General features: G+C 41.0%; 1 protein-coding gene across 2 annotated transcripts in view; it reads right to left on the reverse strand.

Annotated features, from left to right (window-relative positions):
- The window catches only part of fibcd1b (fibrinogen C domain containing 1b), an 84243-nt gene that overhangs the window by 21386 nt on the left and 41115 nt on the right, over window positions 1-21742 (reverse strand). For both annotated transcript variants that reach the window (XM_031859849.1, XM_031859850.1), the window contains 2 exons: window positions 21354-21490; window positions 8519-8615 (listed from right to left, as the gene is read on the reverse strand). In XM_031859849.1, the coding sequence (XP_031715709.1) occupies window positions 8519-8615; window positions 21354-21490 (234 nt within the window). The remainder of the gene's footprint in view (window positions 1-8518; window positions 8616-21353; window positions 21491-21742) is intronic.

A 21742-nucleotide genomic window follows, 5' to 3' on the forward strand; every position in this document is an offset into this window, starting at 1 on the left:
TTGGGCTTGTGGGCGATCTCTTCTCCGAAATGAAATTCCTATGCTAATGACTACCAAGAACCAGAACTAGGTTTATTGGTGAAGTATGCTTTCATGATTGAACACAATAGGAATTTGGCTCTGGCTATCAGTGCCTCTCCATGTGCAAAATACAGCGACATTTCAATCATAGAGACTCCAACAAATACACAGCTATACAGTATGAAGAGCAAACACAAGCCAAACATGTACTATATCAAGTACACTGTGAATACACGGTTCTGTACTCATTGGAAACTGTATGTAAGTATGAGTGCAAAAGGGGTCTAAATAAATAATTATGTGTAATCAATAATATGAAGCTGTTGTGTATAGTATGCAGCTCTAGGCTTAGAACAATGGCGTACTGCTGCACAGCGAGTTGGATGTTATGTAGAGGGTAGATGGCACTGCACAGCTATCGGGCAGATATTGTTTTGAGACACCATGCGGCTGAGTTATCTGTTCATTACTGCAAAGACACGTGGAAAGAAATTGTTTCTGTGCCCGATCGTTTTTGGTGCACGCTGATCTGAATTAGAGGGCTGCAACAGAAACGCAAGCAGATCCGCTCACCCCGGCATCATAACCACAGGATGAGCGCGGGATTGAAAGTCCACACATGAAGCTGTTAGAGCCTACAAATAAGGCATTAAATAAAGTTTCACTTTAGTTCCTGTGTTGTTTACCTACTCGCTCTCCCTCTCTCTTTGTACACTAGTTGTGCAGTTGGATACAAGCCTGTCTTTTTTTGGAAGCCAAATCTGATCTGAAACAAAATACTGCAGTCTGACATTACAGCATCTGGTTGCATCTCTTGCTATAGGAAATGACAGACTGCCAAACAAGGACACGATCCACAACATTTTCCATCCACTTTTAGTCCTCACCGCCTCAGGATGAAGTTGTTTTAATTAGGCTTATTTTCAGTTCACATCTTCTACAGCTGGCTTATTAAACAGTTGAATGAATGTATTCGTTTTTTTTTGTTTAAGATTAAAATAATCCATGAGGGCTACACATGTCCTATTTTCCCTGAGGGATGTTCCAGGCCGATTTTCACCAGAATTCAACTTGAATTTTCACAACAGATTGTAGGCGACAGTGATCAGGATCAGAAAACCTGGCATAAGGGTGGAGAATAAACCCAGGCCAGGGTTAAGGGGCTCTGCAAAACATGTTTGCTGACACAGTCCTGGGTCAGATAGGTCGGTGCCAATGATCTTTTCCTCAGTTTGGACCATATGTTGTAGCCTGCTCTTTTCCCGTTTTGTGGCCAAACCAAAGCACACAACCAACAAACACACAACCTACAGTTGGTGTGTACAATTGAAGTAACAGCTCCCGTTGCAATTTCCTCAGCTGGCACAGGCAGAGCAACCTCTGCTGGGTCTTTTTATGACGCTTAGTGTAAACCTAAACATTCCAATATAGGCCGCGGTGTTGAGTGGTGAGGGAGGTTGTATGGGCAGCTGAGTCTCAAAAGAGCCTGGTGTCCCCAGAGGCACAGTCATTTGTGTAGAGGAAAAAGAGAAGTGAAATGAAAACACACACACACACACACACACACACACACACACACCCCGGAGGAATGCCAGAACAGAGAAGCGTTCTCCTGTTGCTTTCTGTCTTTCAGCAAGTTGGTGATTGAAAAGCCTGCATACAAGTGAATCACCTGTATCCAAGCTGTTCTCATACCGCGCTATACTGATGGAAATGAATGTGCCGTAATTTGTAGATATCCCACAAAATCAATTTGTATGTAATGCACGTAATCATGAACCAGGAAGTATTAAGACCGCAATAAAACCACTCAGGGCAGGTGGGGGATGGGTCAAACAAAAACCGGTCTTTCACCCAGGAGATTGCTGTTCGTGCCCTGTGTGAAACGAGAAGCAAGAAGAACTAAGTTGTTTTCGGTGAAGATGGAAGTTTACTTTGAAAAGACTGTATGCATTTAACGAGCGGAATTTGACACGTGTCGCCTGACTTTTGTAGGAAACGCACAAAGAATGAGTACATTTTTCGAGGAGGATACTTTGCTGTATTTGATTTGAGTGAGTGAATTCACTGACAGAGTTCCATCACAAGAAACAAGATCCATGCATACAGTAAGTTTCCACCAAAGACTCTGCAGGATACGTGCAGTGCCAGCCATAATGACTGCTTCATTAACCAACATCTTTGCCTGGTAGACAAACTGCAGGGGATACAGCAAGGGGGCTGTGATGTGCTTTATGTGGGCCAACACTAGTTTTTCAAAGAACTTTGGGACTACAGATGTGAAGGAAACATGCCTGTAGACATTGCTCCTGTCGTGCAAGCTTTACAGGGAACACTATGGTTATGGAGCATTTGAAAGAAGAGAGAAGCTCACACAAAGTGAGTGATCTGCTTAAAATCTGTGTGAAGTTGGCAGCCAGTTGGTCACCACAGGGCCTTCAGACAGAAGTGAGAGACGCCATCTGGGCCTGGGGCTTTCCTGGTCTTCTCTGAAAGAGTCGCAAGACATCCTCCTCACTGATGCGGCGTGCAGGTTGACTGGCGGGAGTGGTGAGTGATGGGAAATCATTTGGAATTGAGCATTGTGTTGGGAGTGAGTTGGGGCCAGAATGATTTCTTTTGTGGCTTTTCACCATTCTTCTTTTGTCCCTGCTCTAGTTCCTTTTCCACTGCTGTGGACCTCATTCGTTGGCCTGATGAAGCCGCCTGACGTCGGCTGCAAAACAGTTTCTAATGCTGTATCGAGGGAACACATGTTCCGTCCATCTGCACCTCGCAGTGTTGCAGTACCAGTAATCCCAATAAGATCATTGGCTCATGGCTCCTTCAATTTTTACCACAAGCTTTCTGGATTTTGTTTTTTGTAAATTGGGATTGGATGAGTTGTGAGAAGCACAACAGTAAGCATCCTGTTTCTGTTCCCTGTGGGATACTTACACTGTCATTATTTGTGTCCCTTATGACTGAGGTTTGCTCAAATTTCCCCAGAATAACGAGTAGCGAGTTCGGTGTTCTTGCTCAATACTGGTTATCTGGTTAGCCAAGCGTTGCATTCACATACAAGCTTGAGACAGGATGCAAACACTGGCCAGAATTCAGGAAGAAAACTCCTTTGGTGAGTAAAATGGTTACCATTGATGAAAAGAGCTTGAAGGCTGAGGGCAACAGATTCTCTGTACCACCGGGGCATCGATACACCAACCTTCGCTGATATAAAAGAAGATTGTCTCCCCTAATCTTCCTGATACACCGGCTCTAAATAGGTGGTCCACTCCTCTGAGGAGAAAACCAGGCAGATATAATGTAATGTCCTGGATGGATTCACCTTGTCAGGTTTACGTGACTCAGAGTGCACCAGAGAGTGAGCCGTTCTTGCTGGTTCTGTCGAAGAGTAACAATTTGTTTATCTTATTGCCCAGAGAGCAAAGATCCATCAAGCGTACAGTGAAACCCCAACGGTCGGAGCTTAAGCAGCGCAGTGTGTTTTCCCTGTTGCTTCAGAGGACGGTTGCTCCTCAAACTGTGCCATCTGCAAAAATCCCCGTGTGACGGATATAGTGTCAGAATAATAACAAGGGATCAGCAGTTTTCCTCCCTAAAATTACAGTGTCTGTGTTTTCAAAAAGTAAAAGAGAATCTTGACTTCACCTCTAAGTTCAGGGTTTTCTCCGTTAGATTATCCACATAACTATTGTACTTGTGTATTGATTAAAGAAAAAAAAAGTTCACGGCAAAATGACTGCAGTATGACAAAGATGGCATTTTGCCCTCTATTGTAAATAAATAAACGGATGACAGGATTCCAATTCTGCAGTTGGTATGACAGCAATTTAATATTAATTCCTATTACTCGGAGCTACCAAAAAAAACTAGAATTCCATTTAGAGGTATTGATTACGCTGTTAATGCTCCACTGATTGATAAAATTGAGTACTGCTCAAGAATGCCAAGTGTTTCTGTTTGTCAAAACCAAAACAAACCTTTGACTCAGAATGAATATAATAAGATAATACTGACTCGAAACCTTTTTGTTTTAGTTGAATGCATCACTGGCATATAGATGTTGAACTAATATCCAACTGTAAATTCAAACATGCTATGTCAGAGGTTTTCCTACCGTTATATAACGTCATACACCCAACAGTGTGAGCTGAAATGACAACCACACTAACAACCAAACTTTTTGACGAATAGCCTCCCGATCACGTTGGAAACATTTCTTCTGAATGTCACTCCCCCGACGACAGGTTTCACCAGAAGAAAAGGACAAAATGTCACAGGGAATTGGTTGTGTCAACTTTAGACTGATATTCCATAATTCTACAGAACACAGTGACAGCTTCGGGTTTTTGTTGTAATATGTTGTTTACGCAAGTGTACGCAAGTATGAATTATAGCTGCAGTAAATGGACTCGCAGCGAGGAGAGGGGACATGATTATGACAATAAACAATTTGTCTATCCTCTTTCTGATGGATTTAAGTGCCGCTTTCAACACTAAACAGACCGAAGTATGGTATTGTAATAGGCCATTTGGAAAACTAGGTTAGTCTCTTTGGGACAGCATTAAACTGTTTCAGGACCTACATTACAGGTAGACACGTCTACATCAGCCTGCGAGACCAGGTGTGTAATAGATTTGACGGCAGCAATGGAATTGCCTTGACCCAGTTTTATGCTCTTTATACACGGGCTTTGGGGAGGAATTATTCGGCAATATGTTAGTGTTTACAGTTAAACACACAGCATGGTGAATTATATCTGAGCCATAGAGGATCCAAATTATATTTGCTGTCTGCATGCCCGACATACACTTTAGCCAAATAACTGCAGATCCATGATTTCCTTCAATATAAAAAAGAAAAGAAAAGATAAAAAAGGTACGATATCAAAGAGTCTTTGCTTAACGTCCATGCAAGCAATCCACCGCATGTAAGACCAAATCATTATATGACTCACTATAAAACTATAACTTCATCATGAAACGGCAGCTTTCAGCTGTCTTAAATCAAATATTACGGCGGTTACTCTTGACACCCCGAGTGAAATCTTCAGGCATCCCAACTAATTAACACCTAAGCTGCCAAACCGCCAAAGGAACGGATAAAAACAGACAAAAGGGATGCTAAATTGAGTTTATATCATTTGCATGTGGTACCAAATGCGCTAGAAATTTGTGAAAGTGTGATTGTGTCATCCTGCATACAAAAACTAATACTAATAAAAAAAAAACACATGATGTATGATTTTGTTAACTCTCGACTGCTCTGTTATTCTTAATTTTCTCCCCACCGCTCTTCTTCGGATGACTTTCATTGCCACTATCATCACACTATTAGAAGTTCATTACATGAGGAAAAAATCTGAAATGAAATCCAGAATCCAGCTGCATATTAAGATAATGAGATGGGTGAAGATCTTCAGAGGTGGCGGGTGGCATTAGTGAGCAATATTTGTCTGGTGGAGGTAATTGCAATGAATTTCTTTCTGTAGGCTGCAGGCAAGCATGGATCCATTTCTCATTTTTGCCCTGAGGGTAATCGATGACGGGGGTGACGAGACAACAGCACACCTTGAATGAGCAAGGGTACTCTGAAAGGTTCAAAGTAGCCTGCTGGCTCATTGAAATGCAGTCTGCTAAGTCCTGAGCTTTCCATATTCACACCATTTTCCTACAGCGTACCACAGGGAGATCTAGCTGGCACTCTAACCACGTCTTTTATTATGGGTGCACTCTGTGATGGCCTCGGGTCAGCAAAGAGACCTAGATGTCCATTAATTCACATAACCTCTGCAAGCGTTATACAGTACATGCAAGTATTCCTATATCATATGTCCTATAGCCAGGACACAGAGTGGTGAAGGTGGCGAAGAACCCAGAACTGTGCAGGCCCACCTAATATTATACAATCATTATACAATTATGCATCGCCATCTAAAAAGCATATATGTATAATTACATTGCATGTTTCCTTATTTTTTAATTTCTAAGATCGGCTTAACAAAACAGATTCTTGGTTTGATTCGAATGAAAGTGATGAACATCATTCATTTACACGACATGGACAGTCCAGTACCCGGAGGAAACTGTGTTGATGATGATGATAGATGACGGGAAGTAATGGAAATATTGTCTATATTTACATTTAATTCAATATATTTAATTTTATATATTTATATTTATACATTTATGTGATTTAATCTCAATTCTTGCATGCAATGTATGTGTACTTTTGCCAATAAAACCCCTGCATTTTAGTTAGACATACTTTACAAACGTAATACGCCACTGCCTAATCTAGAGTGCTGATGGGAGAGTATCTCCGCTGTGGTATGGCACGCACGTCCATAACCTTGACCATGACAAGCTCATGTTTTTTACAGAAATAGACTTCTTCAAGCTCCACTTACTCCACCCGCCTGAGCTTATGCACACTGCGATGAAAGGTTTTTAAAGACACACACAGACATGGTGATATCTCATTAACACTGCTGCTCAACCCACATTTCCTCAGGAAACTACATTTCTGCAAATGCTTAGCGCTTTTGGGACCGGAGTTTTTTTTTGTAAGCGGACCAGATTTGCCGATCACTAATGCACTCATAAGATTATGGAAGCAGCTTACTATCCCAGTATTTTCCCCATGGATGCTGATTGGGCAATGAACTGTCTTGTTTAATGATGACGTTTTGTAGGCTAAGTTGTTTTCACATCAACTTTGTGTGATGTGATGAATCCCCGGTGGGCATCTGGCCAGCTTCCGAGTGTTGTCACCGTCACAATTTCACTGTGTTGTCACCGTCACAATGTCACTGTTTTCGGCATGAATCACAGTGCAGTCACAGTGTGCACGACGTGTTAAGTGGGAGAGTGGTAGCCCTGGAGGTTCTGGGATCGGGACTAAAAGAGTGTGCTTGAATGGTGGCTCATGGTTCAGAAATGCCGCATCCAAGTACAAGTCAGCCTAAATCTATCTCATTATATATAACAAAGCTCTCTAACCTTCTCCTTTCAAGATTCTCGCTGGTTTGCTTTTCCCAGTCCAGCTTATATTTGTACACTGAAGGTAAGTGTGGTGTCTCAACTGACTGAGTGTTAAACACAAAACAACAACGACGCATTGAGGATGTTTGTGTATACAGGGATAATGGCTGAGATTATGCAGCCATAGAGACCCAGAGAGATGTTGATTGTGTGATTATATGTTCCCACAGGGTCACGCTCCTCAGATGCAGTTGTTTCTAATTAAGTCACAGGTCTTGTTTTCGTCTGCATATGAGCTTCATTGGTAGTCAATTTTCATACTCAACACCTGATGTGAGAGAAACATGGTTTTAGACTCCGTCTCATCATTCTCTGCCGCTTCTTGAACAAATGTCAGTCCAATTAAAAAGGAGCTGCAAAGGCCAGTCTACGATGGAAAGTACTGGTTGTCTATTTCTACACGGTATGATTTTTTTTTTTACAAAACATGTTGGAGTATGAATGTTTTTAGAAAAAACACAAATACAACATATCATATGAAGGTCTAAGCAGATAACTTTGAGCCACTAGAATGGACATGATGGAGCCGCCGCCCAAGACGAGAACTATTTGAGTCTATTTAATGAGAAGTGGTGTGAAGAAGAGGAATTTGGCTTTGGAAAAGTTGATAATTTCACACTCGAATTCATTTCTGCGTTGGCATTCTTTTCCTGTCAAATTTGAGAGGAGGCATGGACTAATGTGTCATGCTGCCAGCAAGAAATAAAAGGATTTGGACAAGCACACTCTGAAAAATGCAAATTATAAGCAGAAGGCGACTGTTGAAAAGCTGTGAGGTTTGCAAAAATAAATAAATAAATGATACTGTTGTTGTGTTTGTCATGCGAAAATTAAAAAAAAAAGATTGTAATTGAATCGCTGGTCTTTTGGCTTGTGTTGTGATATTGTGATGCTGAACAGACTCCTCTCATGAAGAGCACTTTACACACACATTTTGATTTGCTGCAATAATGTTTGTCGATGTCACTGAAGTGGTTTTCATTACTGAATTCTTGATGATATGAAGAGCCGATGTCATCCAATGTCTCTGTCTGCCACTCTTTGGGTGTCTCTAATTTTTCTCCATCATTCGCCATGACTACTGTCGCTATTTCACTGTCAGAGTGAGTTTCTTTATTTTTTCTGTTTGCAGTCTGCGTGCTGTACTTCAGACGATATCCTGACGATATCCCGTCTTGGAATAAGACGATATCATGCACCAAGAGATCTCCTTCACACTCTTCCGTTAACTATTAATTTACAATATATTCATGATGATTATCATGAAGTGTTACTGTTTTATCAAGTCCAGTCAAGCTCTATCTACAGCGAATAGACCAAAGTTGATAACACCGTGTAAAAATCTGCTTTCCAGGGTTTGGTCTGCCCTGGCAGGTCACATTACACATACTATATATGAGTCATACATTGCCAAACACACGCACAGACACAGTCTCACAGCTGAGACACTTACCGAGCCAGTGTTCACCAGTGATCTTGCCGAATCCCTCGCGATAGGACTCCCATGCTCTGAAGAAGTTGACCGAGCCGTCCTCCCTGCGCTGGATCACCTACGCAGCCAAGACAGCAAGACAAGAGGTCAGGGGTCAGATGAGATTCATCTCACACAGAGAGTGTCTCATCCTCCTCCGTGAAGAGCCATTCGAATTCCCACTGTTGGTTTCTGAGCTCATCTAGAACTAACCAAATGAACTTGCTCTTTCACAAATGAATAATGCAAATGTTCTTCCCTCTAAAAAGGCAATTTGTTGGGAGCTAAAAGGAATCCATTAAATCTTTGACTGACTTTGAATCAAATCGCCATTGGATTTTGCATCCTTAATTGAAGTCGAAAGAGATGGTATTCATAAAACAATCCTTAATACAAGGAGAGGGACAGTTCTCTTCTTCTTCTGTACCGTGAATCTGGAAATTCTATGAAGCAATGGTGTGTGGAGAAAATGAGTGGTAGTTTTTTTTTCTTTTTCATTTATAAAGCAACACTTTCAGTATGAAAACAAAGGATATAGTAGATATTTAGCAATTTAACTCTAGTGTGTGTGTGTGTGTGTGTGTGTGTGTGCGGACACACGTGTGAGGTGACGGTGCAGCATCTGTAACACCCAATGAAATTGTCTATGCATTAAAAGTGCTGACATTCGAAGTGCCAGGTTGAGGATGAAGGGACATCGGAAATCTGCTCCTGAAGAGGAAATGCACGCAGATGGAAAATAGCCCAGGACTCCCAGTTGGAAGGCTGTGTTAGTGTTGAAATGACAACGGAAATTCCCTGAGACAGTTTATGTTCAGCGTGACTAATCCCTTAACATACCATAAGGTACCAGATGGTACCAACAGACATATTTGCTTTCAACATTCAGCGCAGGCGAAGAACTAAATCCTGCAGAGCAATGGCAAGAATCTTCATCGTCGTCATTTTCCTCCTCGTATTTGTCTTCATTGTGATCATCTTAATCATCATCATCAGTTATCAACACCATCTAGGGATTGTAGGGATTCTCCTCCTGATCCTCAAAGAAGCTAACTATCGCATGTCCCCATTCAGAGCTCTCTGAATATCTCCAACATAATTTACACAATAATTCCAAAGATTGATTTTCCTCCCTTATTCCAGAGATATGATCATCTTCCAACCGAACTTCTGTTGTCACATTCAAGATCCTTCCTCTCATCAGTCCAGCAATCTTGTTCAGGAACCTCAACTCTCCAGCGTTACCAAGGTAGGGGTTTCCAAAGATATGAATGTGAACCATAGCTAGACACATTTTTGAGGCCAATACAGATATCGATATGGGACGTTCAAAAAATCTACGGTATATTGGCTGATATTATCCTTTTAAAATAAACATAAGCAAACAATACACATTTATATTTATGTATATTTTTAATTGTGTCTTCCCTGCATGCTTTTACTGCTACGCTATGACATTTGTACGGAGGTCAGAGTTTACATGAAGCCGTCTGCTAAACACAAACAAACAAAGGGATTTGCACCAGCTTTTGCACAAGACTCTCACAGGCTTTGCCCCAATCACGGAGCATTAGACCGTCACACTAGTGTCCCAGTTATCTTTAGCGATGTCAGTGATTATACCTCTTAACTTCCTTAAGCCCGTACAGAAATCCAACTTGACACTTCTACAGAATTTGACCCCTTATATTAAATCTGAATCTGAGATCAAACTAATAACTGTTATCAACATGAGTAATGTAATGTGTTACTCATTTACAAATGATTTTACACTGCAGCACAGTGATGCATTTAGTATTCCTGTATCCATCTACTGGAGAGGTATATTATTGCTGATGATTCCAACATTAATATATGGTTTACAGTGTAAATACTGTAAATAATGTCATCGGAGGGTAGTTCATTTTCACATTCCAAGTGCTAACAGTATAGAACAGCTTAATGCACAGATGGAGAGGTTTCAACTCAATAAAAACAGCCCTAGTGTTGTATACTCATATTGTAAGATATGTGTCAGAGTGTTATCATAACACATGGCATCAAGTGTGTCACTATGACAGCTATCTTTATAATAACAAACATGTTTATGCTCTGTTAAAAGATGTAGAGTTATAAATATATAGTGTTTAACTCAACGAAATCTTTTCATGGCGATAATAAACGATGTGTTTGACTCACGGGGACCAATAACTCGTTAATAAGGCTGTTACTGCAATGATGAGACAAATCAAAACACCTTGCGGAAGAGGCTTTGGCATTTTACTGTGCAAACAATGCACCGTCATCATGTTACTGATACGTCAGCAGGGCACTGAAGGACCGTCAGGGAGCCGGCCCCTGTTGTGTTTTCTACTGATTCCCTGCTGGTGAGATTTATGTCAACCTCTCTGGTAAAGGCACTGCAGTAAAACACCAATGTCTCCAATGCAGAGGCCAAGTGCCAGTTGAGGAAATGTTTAGTAACATTCATGTTACTAAAGTCTCCTTGAAATGATGCCCCCCCCAGCCTCCTTATCTTGCTCCCTTCTTCCTCGCCCCTACATTCAAATTAACTGAAATAGAGACGACTTCAAATTGATAATGCTGTTAAAAATGAGGTAGAGGTTTTCCTTTTCATCCATCCCTAATTGTTTTCTTCTCTCTCCCCTGGCGCTCACTGTAAAAGCAGCAGTTTATGGAGGCATGAGAATTGCCACCTCAACTCAATAAATCACACGGAAATCTTTTCTTTCTTTTAACAAATTTACACCAAAGAAAGTCTAACAGACGTGCCAGACTACAGTCAGCCTTCTATTTAAATCCTCTGTGGCCTTTCAGAACAATTTATCGCTCACATTATCACAGCAAGCCAGTCTGGATGCATACGTCCGCTAGGCTGGAGACGGAGAGAAGAGAGACTGAATAGCAGTGTGCTACTATTATTGTTCCAAACAAACAAAACAAACAACACAATTAGGAGACAATCCCTTATGTTAAATTTAGAGTTGGTGTTTTGGTAGCTGTCAGCAGTTATTGAAGATGGCTTTCGTGCCTCAGCTGAGGTCTCTCCCTAGCGTTGCCCTGATAGAAAAGCTGAGACGACCAACGGTATCTGCAACTATGAATCACTGGGACAGTGAGGAATTGACCAGCGGTCACATGAAGAAGGGTTAGCACTCTTGTCTTTCTGGCCCTGCCTCCTTCCATGTGTAGCATCCTTGTAAGACTGGAGAGCCCCTCTGAGGTTTAATTGCATTGTTGAGCCTGAAGGCCAGTATCTGTATGTGTGTGTGTGTGTATGTTCCCTGGAGACATGGAGCTCACAGAGATCTCCAATCCTTTTCTTTCACATTTTTTCAACAGGGAAAGGCTGTGGTCAAAATTTCAGGGTGGAGGGAAACATCGGATTTGAGGAGTGGGTGACAATGCTATTGGAAAGACAATATGTGAGTGAAACATACATGTCTGTACATTGTTTGTATGTAGGTGCATCCATGTACAGCAGCCATCCACATGCTTATAGTGATGCTGCATGTGCACATATGTCTGCATGTGTTGTATGGAGAGCCAAAAAGGTCACATTCAACTGTATGTGCATTTCAAAAGCTGTTCAATGAATGTGTTTTAGGCCGTTGCTTTTTTTCGTGTGTGTGAGTGTGTGTGTGTGGGTGTCTCTGTAATTGTATTCATGGTTGTATAAGCTTGTGGGTGTTAATATTAATGTTGAAGTTTGTGGGCACCATGAAAAAGTGTTGTTGCTTCTGGCCTGTTTTATTACTGATAACATGCGAGTGAAGAACATGCAGAAATATGCAGCCAAGAGGCAGTTAAGCAGACAGTACAATGTCTCTGGCTCTTACATTATGGTTGGCTCATAAAGTACTTGCTCCCAACACTGGTCAACACGGTTGCAGAGAGAAAAGGGCAAGGAGGAATTTAAAAGACTGTCAGCGCCACAAAACATCAGCTTTTCAATTTCACCTTTTAAAGAAACAAAAGTCGGCGGACCATTTCAGAGTGTGTATAAACGTGCACGAGTGCATTTGTACAGTTGCACATGGTCGTACTGTGGCTCAAATGCTTGTGTGTTATAGAGCCTCGGCTACTATGTCACCTCACCACACCCCCCAACACAGCCACAAACACAGTTTCCACTGTGACGCAGCGTAACATCCCCAATGACAAATCCTTAAACACAATGACAATGCTAGTGGGCAGAGCCTGACATCAAAGCTGTTTCCGTCAAGGTCAGAAGCTGACAGAATTGTTTTATTACGGTGTGGGGTCGGTGATGCTCTAGCCATTCATAGACTGAGAACTGCAGTTGTGACACGGCATGACATTTCATTCAAAAGTTTGACCGAGGAATCAGTGTTTCACATCATACAGTACAGAACCGTCACAATACAGACCTACAAGATCCCTTTCACTGTGTGTTTTCAGTTGATGATAGTTAATTGTAACATTTTCTACAAAAAGCCTTCAGCGTTGGGTTGTACATAACCCTCTCGTGTAACTTCTGGCCGCAGAAAACCAAGTAGACCGAGTGTTTCTGGAGTTCCAACAAATGCAATGGACGTCTGCTCTCGAGCGGCTTGCGTTACATCAATTACAGGAGTTGCATTTGCCCAGTTAAATTTTCATTCATATCATATTAATAATTTAAGCTCATAAATGTAATAGTTTAGAACCGGGCGCTTCAGTATTTGGATCAGGTAGCTCATAAAAGAAGACACGTAAGATAAAGCAATACCACTGCTGTCATTTCAACGTGTCAGATTAATCGACATTTCAGTAAATACACTGTAAGTACCAAGAGTAAAAGACCCGGACACAATCTGAACAAACATGCAGCATTTGCTGCTTCATAAAGGTCATTTTCATTTCATTTGTACTGTATTGCATTGTTGTGTGTGTGTGTGTGTGTGTACCATCTGTACGGTAAAAATAAAGGATGATTCTGGGACAGTTATACTTTCAGCTTCCTCTCATCTTTTAGCTCTGGCACTCCCCATCTTTTTCCATACTGCAGTGTTTTAACGATATCTCTTTTTCTTGCAGCTCGTTGCAGCTCGAAGGTAATTAATTCTTTATGCATGCTGTTCTACATGCCCCACAAAACCTGAACAACCCATTTCTTGGAGGAAACTTTGTTTCCCCCCAGAATTACCTCCATCATCTCACAATATGGTGAGGAGCGTTGTTTACAAGTTAGTAAAGAAATCAATCTCAAAGAAGTAGCTGGAAAACCAGTAACTACAAAATATAATATGGTCTTGGCATTTTTCCAATTCATTATCATTTATGAATATCCACACACGTTATACTGGGTAAACTCTTGTTTTTGTTTCCTGACGATGTTACATTGATGCACCAATTGTCTCTAGTCATAGAAGTATATCAAACGTTTAATGACTTATTATACTCAAATTTCCCTCATTTAAGAATCTGTTAGCTGTCTTTCTCCCCACCAGCCTTTTTTGAATCGATGCACATGTATACAGCACAAAGGCAGACAGGCCATACAGAAGAAGGGAAGTACCTTTGAGGGGGAGAATGGCTGCTGTAACATGTTTTGTCAGAGCGTCTGTGTCAGCAAGTCGCCATTAACAAAGTATTGACAGTTGAAAGTCTCATGCACTCTTCCTCCCAAGTCAAGAAAACTCTGTGACAGTTTGTCAGAAAAGTGAGACCTGTGTTCCAGGACTGCAACCCAAATACAACTTGTAAGAGAAAAAGTAAAAACAACTCCCAGCACTCAACGCTGCAAATGACAAAAAAAAAAAAACGAGTTCGAGTTATAGGTCAACTATTTAAACCCACAAACAGCTAGGTCAAGTCAAACGGCCAAACAGTGTTAACAAGAAAATCTCTGATCCTTAACCATCTCACCAAGCACTTGCTAAAGGGCTGTTGCATTGGCATGATCACATTAAGCTCTCTGTAATCTCTGCAGTAGATGAAGGCTACTTAACAAGGTGCTTTAAGCTCTTCAGCAGGCTTTCTGTCACCTACTAGGAGCCCACAGCATGCACAGACGGACACCCTGACTGACAGACTAGAACACAGGGAAGAATCAACACGAGCCCTCTGAAGCTGATTGGGGGAGATTTACAATCTGGCATGTGACCGGGTGGAAAATAGGAAATGTGCCAATAGCTTGTTAGCTCCTGGCATGTACACAGTGTGAGCACACTATGTTTATATGTTTGGTGCTTTGGCAGCAGATGTCACTTGGTACCGCTGCTCTACACTGACTAACTGAAGATAATGTGTAACGTCTCCAGAGAGTGATTAATGCATCAGCAATTACAGTACAGAGAAAAATGGCAAAAAAACAGAAATACAGGGAAAAAAAAACAAAACGGTTGTGTTGAGGCTAATAGAATCAGCGCCAAAAGCTGCCTCCCTTCATAGATTTAAGATGGATCAAAACTGACGGAGGAATTGCAAACAATTTGATTACATTGTTAAGAATATTGACGATATGGTTATCAATTCAACACTGTCTGATGAAAGCACTCATAAATCCACAGCAGTCTGCAGAATTGCTATCTTCAAAGGGGACTGCAAACATCTGTTGGTGAATGTTTTATAATCCTATCAGAAAGACAGATGTGTTCTGAACACAGCAGCAGCAAACGGGAACAGAAGGAGGAACACAGTCATCCACAGAAACGCTTTCTCCCACTCCCTCTCACATGTGTAGGCCTGAGCACCATTCCTGCATTTACATGTACTTACTGCAGGTAAAAAGATTACTCATGGCTTTCAGCAGTAACCTGATTCTTCAAACACCACATAAACAAGAAACTAGGTTTTCCTTATTGGGTTAAAGGATTAAGAGAAGCCAGATTAACACAGGTAGATTTCTGCTAAGGCTTTTCTTTTTAATCTGCCTGCATGACAAAGACCAAGTGCAGGGAAAGACTTGGTATCACAGTGGTAGGAACGCGTCAGGACAAAAACAAGGGTCACAACATCATATGATAGGCGTAATAGTATCCAAAAATCACTCAAAACTTCAACTAAACAACAACTTCACTCTACATAACTGATTGCAGGTCGTTTTTAAAAATGTTTTAGACTAAGATTATGTATTTAAATGCTAACGGTAGCATGCTCACATTAAAAATAGGCTACACCATGTGGTTATTTCATTTGGACTATTCATTTATTGAATTACCAGAAATCATGCTATGTTGTGACATCGTTGTAGAGTTTTGAAATGAAATGAGGGATAGAATATTCTGGCCATATCGTCCAGTCCTTGTTTCACAGTGTTTGTTTTATTTGCATGTGAATACAGTGAATCAGAATGCTTTAACTTCTCAGGGAAAATCACTATAATAATGAATAAAAAGTGCAAAAATATATACAGTAGGCCCAACAGCAACGACATAACTGGGAATCCATTCGCCATCTATTTGTGTGCCCGGACATGTAACTGAGAGAAAATATATGAATCAGTCAATGTTGCCGAACGTTTTCTCAAATAACCTCAATGGCACTAATATCCTGAAACACATGTCTGACACTACCTGTGACAACGTTACTTGTAGACAGCTGCATACTTCCCCTCAGCACCACCCGCATGCCAGCTAATGAGGACACAAGTACATGCTCGTCCAGGAAAGTAAATTAAAACGTCAGGTCACATCTGAATAAACTCGCAGTCCACTCAGTGCACTCAATCTGAACATTATCAAAACAATTATGTTCGGAACAAAAGTTAGATTGTACTGTGAAGTTTTCAATTTCCCTGCCTTACAAAACATTTACAGATAAGACACAACTGCAAAAAAACATCCATCCTGGATTTTCTTTTTTTTTCCAAACCAATAAACTAACAGATGAAATATTGAAGAGCTTGTGAGCCAGATAGAGACACTGAAAAGCCTATTCCTTACACTCTGAGAGGCTCAAAGGCACTCCGAGCCTCTAAAGGGGTGATACAACATGCACACAATCGTACATTCAATCTAAAACTTTTACTTTTCAGTTCTTAGCTGAATTGTATATTTGAGAGTGATTGCAGTACTTCTGATAAAAGCACCATTTGATAATGCAGCCCCACACTGCACTCCGATGTATCTACTCTCATTCATTAATAATGCCGTGGTCATTTTTAGTCCCTTCCTTTTAACAAATAAAATAGAAATAATAGAAGACTTTACCCTAAGCTGCGAGGCTGTGTTTAAATGGCATTTGGAATCCCCCTTTGCCGAAACAGGTACACCACATGCCCAAAGGATTACTTTATCTGACTGAGGGGCTTGTGCGTATACATATTTTAGTATATGTGTGTGTGTGAAAGCATGGGTCTGTAAGCACATATGACCACACATTTACTGTACGTAGAGATGGCATATGTACGCTTCTTTGATTGTATAGATGTTTCTTTGGTATGGTCCAATATACTCTTTCATGCGTGTGTGTGTGTGTGTGTTTGTATTTGTGTTTTGAGGAGCTTGGGGCCTCGTAATGACAGGTTTTCTATTTTACGTCCTATCTGCCATCATCCCTCCTATCTTTGTGCTCAAACAGTCTCCAGGGCCTGAGTTATGGCAGTGGTGAAATACTGACCAATTTCCTCTGATAACCATCCACATCAACCTGTACTATAGTCCCCTCTCTTCCTATTAGTTCTTAGTGGACACTAAAGGACACAGTTTTCTAGTGACTTAGACTCTATTAAAATGAAAAGAACCCCCTCACCCTGTCTCCCAAAAGTAACACTACATAAACGGTATGTACTGTATCTATACTGTATGTACAGTATGGGTGCATTCAGGTCTATATGTCCCCGCCTCAACGGAATTATTTTCATCACTGGTTGAGATAAAATGTATTCCCCCCTCATCGGGATTAATGCTACTTTACCAATAGAAACAAGTAAATAAAAAATGGATTTCGTCCTTGTGAGATTATACACCACATCGAGGACACGCTATGAACGTCTCCAATCAAAATGACCCCTCCACAGGAAAGCAGAAAAAAGAAGAAAGTCATCAAAGAAGAAAGTTTTCTTCGTTTAACAAGTAGGTTTGTACTGTAGCTTATTTAGTGCTATGTTAACAGTACATTGTGCTGTTGTGATGTTATTTTTTATTAAATATTGAAGTATATTAAGTGTTTTGGCACGTCTGGCCGAGTGGTGCTATCCATGGTCCTGAAAAGGGGATTTAATTCTAGCATATTTTATTAGCATTTTACCTTTTTTTATTGTGTGTGTTTGCATTCCCTATGTCTACATTTGAGTAAAGGACATGGCAAGAGAGTGAACATATTGCACTACTTGACAAAAGTGGATTCAAATATTCCTTTGGTTTGGTTTGGATTAAGGTCATGTTTGCCTTGATTGGTAATTGATACCTGCCCTTCGGCTCTACTTGGTTTTGCCCAAATCTGAATGTCTGGCTGACAAAATGACTGTTAACTCAAACTCATGTTTCCATGTTTTAGTTCATGCTACAGTATTTATCTTCTCTGTGTTGATATAACTGTCAGCTCCATACAGCGAACACTATGCACACCTGGCTCTGGGTTTGAAGTAGCAATAGCTGTCAAAAGATAGCAAAGAAGCAGCCATTGCTTCCCTTTGTTTATTTTTGTATAGGTTCTTCAAAATAGACACGCACGTATATGTGATCTATGAGTCACTACGCCCGAGTCAGTGTCTCTCTGAAACAACCTGACAGCTTAGGCTTTGTTATTCAGTGTGTCGTTTTATACCCCAATCGCCTGGTTTTAAAAGCTAGTTTCTCATTTATAAAGTTAGAAATATTTGTGGGTGGCCGGGTTGGTTTGGACAGTCTGATTGTGCATCATGCAGAGTATTACGGAAAATAGTTTCTTTGATAACAAAAAAAAGCTGTTGCCGTTTGAAATAGTTGAGGGCCTCTGATGGATTTGTTTGGACATTTTTTTCTTCGAACTAAAGAAAACCTTGTTGGGCATCATGAGTATAGTCCACAAACACTGCATGTGTACCCACGCATTAACAAACCCATACATGCAAAACCAAGTCTTTGGTGTGCTCTGGTGAATTTGGATACTGAGAGATGTAGATATACAAACAGACATATGAGCAAACATCCTTCTAATGTTAATCACTGACTAATGTTACAGTTTTGCGTATTGGCATCTACAGTAGTTCTGGCTTCTTCCTGTCACCATCACTTAAGACACAGGCGTTAACCCAGAGGCTCCCTAAGGGCTATACCTTTTCACTGCAAATACAAGAGAACAGAAAGATTCAGTTGAAGGCCTGATCTGAATGAATGTATTTCGGAGAACGGAGAAAATAAAATGAATTGCTGTTCCCTTATTGCGTATTATATATTTTTATCCGTATGTCTTCCTTTCTCTCTCTCTCAACATCAGATTCTGATGTTTTCATCGGGCCCTCTCGTCTTTGTCTCCTCTGCATCGCGCTCTCGTCTCCTCGCCGTCTTCATCTAAGTAACCTTCTCATCTCTCAGACTTTCTGCAACGGTGCTGCGTTATGTCAAACGCATGCTAATGAGGTGCCGGCATATGGCAGTCAACCGTCAGACAGACAGTAAGCAACTCAACTCACTATGCATGCCGTCTCCCTACCTGCCCCTGTTACCTCACACCGCGCTGATCTCTTAATGAGGTGCAAGCGTGATCACAATCAGCTCAACGCACACGGCACACTCGGTGACTGCAACGTTATCACTTCAATCTCAGCTGCTACATAAATCCTTTTTTTTATGAAAGAACATGCAAAGAGCCGTTACTTAACACTTTCTCACTGAGCACTGTGCAAAAAGGGAGCAAAGCTGAAAGCACAATCACAAGCTATGTATGTATAGATGCACGTAGTTTGGCACAAACATTAATTCATGCATACACAGCCGCACGCGCGCAAACACACACATGAGCATTTACGCAGCGACAGTCTGGTATGTAACTCCATTCCATCATGCTGTGCTAAGCACTCTGTCAAACTGACAGTATTGTTTTATTTGATGATCGTAGGGGACGACCTTGCCCATCTCGCACAGTTAGTCACCGATTTCCAAGCGCGCTCACACAAACACACGCAACTCACTGTCATGACTGAGTTTGACACGTGCTGTATGTGTTTGTAGAGTGGGATGAGAATATATTTAGCTTTTCTAAGCTTCTTCTAAGTATTAGTTATTACACTGGATATTTATTTTTGGAGAAGCAGGTAGCACTGGTGTTAACAGCTAAGAACAGTGGAAAGAACAGACAAACACATGTATATATTTGCAGCCAGAGATTGCTAGTAAAGCTGTTAAGAGGAAATGATCCATATTGAAACTATGGAGACAGTTTCTACACCTCTATGACATTTTCACACACGAAACACGTTTAAAACATCCGTGAAAGTGATGTCAACAAGACCGCATCACACCCACAAGCTGGAAGAAGATAGCAGATTGGACCTTTATTACTAAATGCAGTATGTATGACTGAATACTTTTGAACAGATTACACAGCCAGCCCCTGGGTGCCTTCATAAATGCATCGGAACCAGTAAAAATAAAACAAAAAGGGAGTTGTGATGGATTCATGTAGCTGAAACTGTTAAAGTGTTACAAGGCCTTAGTTCTCTATTAAGAACTGCTCTTCTTTCCCAGAGGACTGCTACAGTATACTTCAGAACAAAGGGAAATAAATGGCTCTAACCAGTAGGATGGTATGTGTGTGTGTGTGTGTGTGTGTGTGCGCGCACAGTAAAATACATCTAAACCACACATCCAAATATAACTTCAAACAGCTCAGTGTCAATGTTTGTTCACCTCGCTGTCTGTCATTCCCAAAAGACACGGCGCTTCCAGTATACAGTCTCTCTTACACAGCTCTGTTTACTTTAGCAAGGCCAGACAACTGACAGATGTTTGATCAAGGAAAGAAAAAACACACACTTAAAGAAACTCGAAGTATATGTTTCCGTGTCAACATTTAACAATCCCAAATCCTGTCAAAATATCATTATGCAAAGACGAGAATGCAAGATTTACAATACCAAAACATAAACAGGTCAGACATGCACCAGCTCCAATGGAATTGTACACATTGTACAACATTCAAAATGGAAGCTGTCATGACATGAGCGGGCTGAACACGTCTCAGCCACAGCGCATATGTTAGATTGTTATGATTTACTTATGTTTCTGCCATCAATTGTCGCGGTAACAGCTAACACTAAAATCTCTCCCCTTGTGATTATGGCACCATTTACTTGTCCTACTAAAGACATAATGATTCATCGGATGCACTTTGGTTCTTTTGCCGCGTCTCTCAGAACCCTGTTTCATTGGCCTTCTTTCTCTCGCTCCTCTTTATTCATGTTCCTTTCAGCAGGCTACCTGATGACATCCTCACTTAGATGTGATTAATTAGCATTCTGTTTTCTAAATGGGAAAAAAACGAAACATGTAAATGAATGGACTGCTTTCAAAGGGGTCCACGTGAAACTTAAGATCTGCTCGCTGTTCTGTGATCCAACTGTGATGAGACCTTTTCAGATTGATACATGAGAATCCTAAGGCAGTGCAAGTGTAATCTCAGCAGGTGTCCAGTATATGATGTCTTGTGCCGCATGGCTGTGATTCGAATGGAACCGGTGTTGCAGTTAGACAGATTCATGCTCAGTGAATCATTTTTATGTTGTTGCTATTAATAAATAATAATAGATTTGTAAAAGCAGACATAGTGAATAGGCCTCCATTTTAATGTTGATTATAACCCCTATGTGAATGTTTTTTTTTATATTTTAGATACATATACAGCTTATGAGCCTGTGTATAACTGTAATACGTGTTTCCCTCTGACTCACCGTCCAGCCTCCTCCGTCTGTGGTCATGTCGCAGTAGACCTGGAAGCCTGCAGGGTAGTGAACAGGAAACACTGAGTAGATGCCGTCCTCTCTCTGACCACTGGCGTACAGATCACCGCAGTCACGGGGACGCGAGCCTAGGGAGAGGTGAAAGTCGCGGGGACATGAAATAAATTAGATCCAATATGGCTTGCAAAGGGAACACGTGCTTGGAGCGGTAAAGTGTAATCAGTAATAAAGAGGAAATGAGGAACACATGAGATCACACTTGTCACACTTTGTCCTCTGTCTACAGCCATAGAGAGGCACACCAGTATACAGTTAACATGGAGGAGTGGTTCTGGGTCTGTGTTGTGAAGTCTTCCTGTCAAAATGAAACCTCAAAGTGT

The sequence above is a fragment of the Anarrhichthys ocellatus genome, unplaced genomic scaffold, assembly GCF_004355925.1.
Source record: "Anarrhichthys ocellatus isolate YVR2014 unplaced genomic scaffold, GSC_Weel_1.0 scaffold23, whole genome shotgun sequence".
Lineage (NCBI taxonomy): Eukaryota > Metazoa > Chordata > Actinopteri > Perciformes > Anarhichadidae > Anarrhichthys > Anarrhichthys ocellatus.